At 52.8% G+C, this 5,520-nt stretch overlaps 1 protein-coding gene across 1 annotated transcript; it reads right to left on the bottom strand.

Moving 5' to 3' along the window:
- Positions 1-2,931: 2,931 nt before the first annotated feature.
- Positions 2,932-5,317, bottom strand: TRAPPC1 (trafficking protein particle complex 1). Its single transcript, XM_032237167.1, has 3 exons — positions 5,136-5,317; positions 4,820-4,958; positions 2,932-3,302 (listed from the first exon to the last, which is right to left on the bottom strand). Exons 1-3 carry the CDS (start codon positions 5,192-5,194, stop codon positions 3,174-3,176), a joined length of 327 nt encoding a protein of 108 aa, XP_032093058.1. The 5' UTR covers positions 5,195-5,317; the 3' UTR covers positions 2,932-3,173.
- Between the last annotated feature and the right edge of the window lie 203 nt (positions 5,318-5,520).

Genomic DNA, 5,520 nt, shown 5'->3' with positions numbered 1-5,520 from the left:
CCTACTCCTGCTCTTCCTCTTCCCCTTTCTACCCTCTCTCCCCCTCTTTCTCTCCTTTCCATCCTCCTCTCCTTACCTCTTTCTTCTTTCCCCCATCTTCCTTTCATTCTCTCCTCCTTTCTCCCTTTCTCCCAACTCCCTTTCTGGGAGTTGAAGTCCACACACTTTCAAGTCTCCAAGGTGGAGAAAGACTGATCTATCTAATTAATATAATTATTTCTCCCTCTCTTTTTCACTCTCTTTCCAGCGCATACACGCAAATGCATAGGGCAGCCCACCTCACACACAGGTAACTCCGGGCGGCTTACGGGAAGAGGACAGCTCACCCACGCGGGGGGGGGGGGGCAGGATTTCGCCAAGAAAAGTTAACTTTCCTGCGAAAGGGGCCGGCAGCCTCTCAGCTCTTCCCGGCCGGGAAGACCTCCCCCCACTTCCACTCCTGCGACCCTCCTCCCGCCTCCTCGGAGCTTCAAGCAAGCTAACTGGGAAGGCCGGGGAAGAAGAAGAAACGGCAGCGCGAGGTCAGCGGTCCTTGGGGGCGCGGCGGAAGCCCTGCAAAAGTGCTCCTTTCCCGGCTCGGCTGCCATTGCTGCTGCTGCGGGCGGAAGGAGAGGAGGAGGAGGAAGAAAATAAAGCGGCAGGATGGTCCCTGCAGCCGCCGACGCGGGAAAGGTGCGCTTTGACAGCCCTGCCAAAGCGCTCCTTTCCCGGCTCGGCTGCCATTGCTGCTGCTGCGGGCGGAAGGAGAGGAGGAGGAGGAGGAAGGTAAAGCGGTGGGGTGGTCCCTGCAGCCGCCGAGGCGGGAAAGGTGCGCTTTGACAGGGCTTCCTCTCCGGAGAGGCGTTTTTTAAAAAGAAAAACCCTGCAGGCACCCAGCGACAGGGGCTAGGAGCTAGGAACCCGGAAGTTAATTACTTCCGGGTTCACTGACGAACCGGATCGCAAGAACCGGTGCGAACCGGTAGGAACCCACCCCTGCATCTGTCTCTCTACCTGTCTGTCTCTCTCTCTCTCTCTCAATGATTGGACAACCATTTGTCCTGGATGGTATGTAAGGACTCCAGTTTTGGGCCTTGTAAGGGTTGGACTAGAAGACCTCCAAGGTCCTCTCCAGCAACACGATTCTATGATCTCTCTCTCTGCCTGCCTGCCTCTGTCCGTCTCTCTGTCTCACTAAGCGTCTGCCAGTGAGCTGGACTGCAGTTCCCATCACTCCCAGCCAGCCAGGTCTAGGCTACCTGGGACCCTTATCCAAAAGAAAGACCCTTAGCCTTGCTTCCTTTCTCCTTGACCCCTCTCATGTGGGCCTGATCCGTTGGGGGGGGGGTTTGGACAACTAGACCCCCGATTCTAAATGCCCCCCCCCCCAATATCCTACCTGTATCTCATGCTGCTCTGGCTTCTCTCAGCTTCGTCCAGCGTCATCCCGACCTCCATGAGGTAGCTCTCCATCCGCCGCTTCTCCATGCAACACCTGGTGGCCTCCGCTCCCTGAGGAGCATTCGGGGCCTCCCCATCCGAGCCCAGAGGGACCCCTTGTCTCTTGGGGCTCCGTCGCTGTGCGGTGTCCCCCCCTCGCACCTTGTTCTTCTTGTTCAGGCCGTAGAGTTCCTCCAGGCTGAATTTGCCCCCGCCTGACGTGGCCCCCCGACCCATGGGGGCCGAGCCCCCTCGGGAAGAACTCGCAAACATGAGCCGGAGACAGAGTGGGGAAGGGGGGAAACTGGCACAGCGGAAGACGGCAGGAGTCCCTGCGCCGAACAACCACAGAGTGACTTTTCTGGGCTGTGCCCCCCCCCCTTCCCAACCTGCAGGGTGAGGTGGGGGGGACACGTGGGGGATTTGTAGGGCTAGCAGCTGTTGAGTGTGGTCTCGATGCTGGTGTTTTCCATTGGGTCCTCGCCGTTCCCTCCCCTCGCAGCCTTTTGATCGCCGGCTGGTGCCTAATCCTTTTTGATTAGGGGGGGGGGGCGTGTATGATTAATTTATCTCGGACTTTATCGCGGTCCTTTTGCACATAAGGGGTCTGATGACACGATTGGAGCGTCCCGTTTCTTTTTAATGGGAAAGTGAGGAAACGGGCCGGCTTTCGCACACGTCTTAAAATGTGCACGTGTGTGTGTGTGTGTGTGCGTCGAATTTCCACAGTCGGCTTTTGAAAGCAGCCGTGTCCCAGGTGGGAAAATCTCGCCGGATTTTCCCGGCTGCTCTTTTCAAAATCATCGGGGAGTTCTTGATTTAGAACGACGATGGAAACCCGTGTTTTTTTTGTGGTGAAGTGAGACAGCGGCGAAGCGACTTGTGCCCCGGTTTTACGACCTTCCTTGCCACAGTTGGGAAGTCATTCGCTGCACTTAATTCAGTTAGTTAAACGAATGAGACTTATCCTTGGATGGAAGGTCGCAAAGAGGAGATAGTGACACACATACACACATATCGCTGTGTCCCTGGTAAATACGAGTCAGTGGCCAAGCGTCTATGTTTTGTTAGCTCTGAACTGAAACTGAAACTCATTCGCTGTATAGCCTGACTGTGTTTGAAGCGGAGATGAATTGCTACCGGTTCGCACCGGTTCGACTGAACCGGTTGTGGAAATTGTAACTCGGTTGCCGTACTGGTAGTGACGGCAGGCTGGCCACGCACCTGAACTGGTTCCCTGGTTGCTGCGGCATGTTTTCTTTTTGACATTTTTATGTTCTGCACATGTGCAGACTTATTTGCCGGCAACTGCTCATGCGCGCGCAAAATACCGGTAGAAACCCCACACCGGTTTGAGCCTGTTGAGTCTCTCCTTGCTACCCCGTTGGAAGAATCTGCTGTGGGTATTGTAAATTTACTTCCTGTGTTATTGTGCACATAAAGAAGTGAACGAATCCTGCTGAATCGGTTATCTGGGTGAGCTTTCCCGAGGCGATTTCTACTCGGACAAAATAACTTGAGACCCGGTTTATTAAAAAAAAGAAAAATAATATCAGAATATTCCACTATAAATAGAACGGCACCCAGCGACGGTGCGACAGCCCGATGTAGTTCTTCGGATGGGAAACGGAGGCGCAGTTCCTGGCGAAAGGTATGCAAATGCCCAGCCTCATGGGAAATGAAGCGGCTTGCTGTTTCTGGACCATTCGTACTCCGAGGAGTCCTTGAGGGGGTGTCAGGAAAAAAAGAGAGAGCTAGCCGGCACGAGCCGAGAAGAAGGGCAACGCCCGGACGAAGCTGTCCAGCTTGTTCCGGAAAAGCTCGCTCTGGATGCTCTCGTTTAAGCTGCAGAGGGGGTTTTTGACGACATACTCCACGTAAATCTAAGGGAGAGGGGAGAAAGAGAGGTGTGGTGGTAAGCAGGGATTCCTTCTCCCCAAGCCCCCCTCCCCGCCCCCCGAGAGGAAAAATGGAGCGGAGTTATGGCCTTCACAGGGTCCAATTTGTCTTTTATAGTGCACTAGCTGATATCCCACCGTTGTCCGGGTATTTATTTATGCAGGGGAAATATCCGGACCAAACATAATTCCAATGTTGGATTTTCCCCCTTACCAGAGGGAGCCCCCTTGCGGAGTATCATGAAGCCCTTACCATGGCAACTCCTCTGCACTGTACAGTAGAAGCCATTTTACGGCAGTACAGTAGAAGCCGTTTTAAATCACAACAGGCTGTCTCTTAACAGAACACACACCCGAGGAGTTGTTAGGGGTGTCTTACCCCCACAGTATTTGTTTCCAGAGAGTAAATCATCTGTGTACCAAGTTTGGCCGAAATTGCTCCAGGCGCTCCAGAGTTATGCTGGAACCCACACACACATACACACACGTACGTACGTATGAAGATGCTTTATAGGACCACCCCGGCGGGAATAAAAAGGAACCTTTTAACTTGTGGACATTTCATCACCTGACTAGATAACCTCATCAGTTTGCTGTACAGGGAGCAAATAACCGCTTCCTTCCAGCACTGATGTTGTTACTGGCTATGGTAGTGAATTGTCGGCAAGAAAATCAGCAAGCTCAGAAAGCACCAAGGAGCCCACAGTCTTCTCCCTCCTCTACTCTGCAAGCCCCTCTCCCTTCTAGCACTGATGTCGCTACCTAGGTGGGTCATGAAACGTCTGCAAGAAAACAACCCAGCCCAGAGAGCACCAAGGACCCCACTGTCCTCCTCCTTTCCTCCTCCATCCACAACCCCCCTCTCTCTTCTAGCATTGATGAGGTTCCCTAGTTGGGTCACGAAACGTCTGCAAGAAAACCACCAAGCTCAGAGACAATCAAGGAGCCCACAGTCCTCCTCCGTTCCTCCTCTTCTTCACCCTGCTCTTCTTTTTCCTTCTCTCTGCAAGCCCCTCTCCCTTCCAGCACTGATGACGTTACCTAGATGGATCATGAAACGTCTGCAAGGAAACTACCAAAGCTCAGAGACCACCAAGTCGCCCCGTTGAACTCTGAGCTACAAATATTTTTCTCCTATCGCCGGAAACTTTTTCATTCCTCTTATTAAAATTCCCCGGTCGTTTTAGATGACAGTGCAAAAATAGATTTCCTAAACTTGCTGAGACTTCAATTTCTTTTTTTTTTTTTTTTTAACAAAAGAGGCCTTTTCTAATTTCCGTCGGAAAACCGGAACCAACCAGCGGCCAAAATTTCCCACTGCAAACTGACTTTTCTTTTTGATTCCTTCAAGCTTTAAATCGCGCGGCCGTTACGTTGGGCGCGACTCTATTTTAACCAGCGGCTGGCTTGCTTAGCGGTAGACAATTCGGGCCCCGGCTCTAGTCGTAAGACGAGGACTCTTGGTACCATAAAAGGGGGACACAACACACATCAATCCTCACATAGCCGTAGATCTGGTGCAGGATGTCCTGGATGTTGCCCACTCCCAGGTCGGTGTTCATGACCACCTTGAGTCCGCTGGGCGTCTCGTAGTAGTGCAGTTTGTACTTGCTGGTCTGGAAGGAGAGGAAGCCGTCCTTCCTGCGGAGCGGGGACGTTAAGGGAAACACACCCGCTTCGCCGTCCCGCTAGCTGTCAGGTCTTGCAAATGGGACTCTGGGTGTACTAGGAAGGACCCCCCCCCCGTGGGGTCCTTCTCTGCCCCCACTCCCATCCCCACCCCGAGATTGCGCAGTGTGGGGGGGGGGGAAAGGATACATATCCACAGGGCTCATTTTGCTAACGAAGGAGCGGATGGAGAAGAGCATCCCGTACATCAGCTTGAATTCCTGGAATGGGGAGCAGGGAGAGAGGGAGGGAGGGAGGGAGAGAGAGAGAGAGGGAGAGAGAGAGAAGAGAGGCCCTTACAGGTTGTTTTGGGTCATATGACACAGGTGGGCATATGCATAACTTTGTATTCTTTCTCTTTCTTTCTTTCTTTCTTTCTTTCTTTCCTTCTTTTTCTTCCTTCCTTCTCTCCCTCCCTTCTTTCTCCCTCCCTCCATTTCTTTCTCTCTCTCCCCCTTTTTTTCTTTCCTTCTCTTTCTCTTCCTCCCTCCCGCCTTTCTTTTTCTTCCTTCCTTCCTCCCTTTCTTCCTTCTCT

Source organism: Thamnophis elegans, chromosome Z (genome assembly GCF_009769535.1).
Source record: "Thamnophis elegans isolate rThaEle1 chromosome Z, rThaEle1.pri, whole genome shotgun sequence".
NCBI lineage: Eukaryota > Metazoa > Chordata > Lepidosauria > Squamata > Colubridae > Thamnophis > Thamnophis elegans.
This window is presented reverse-complemented; position numbering and strand designations above follow the sequence as displayed.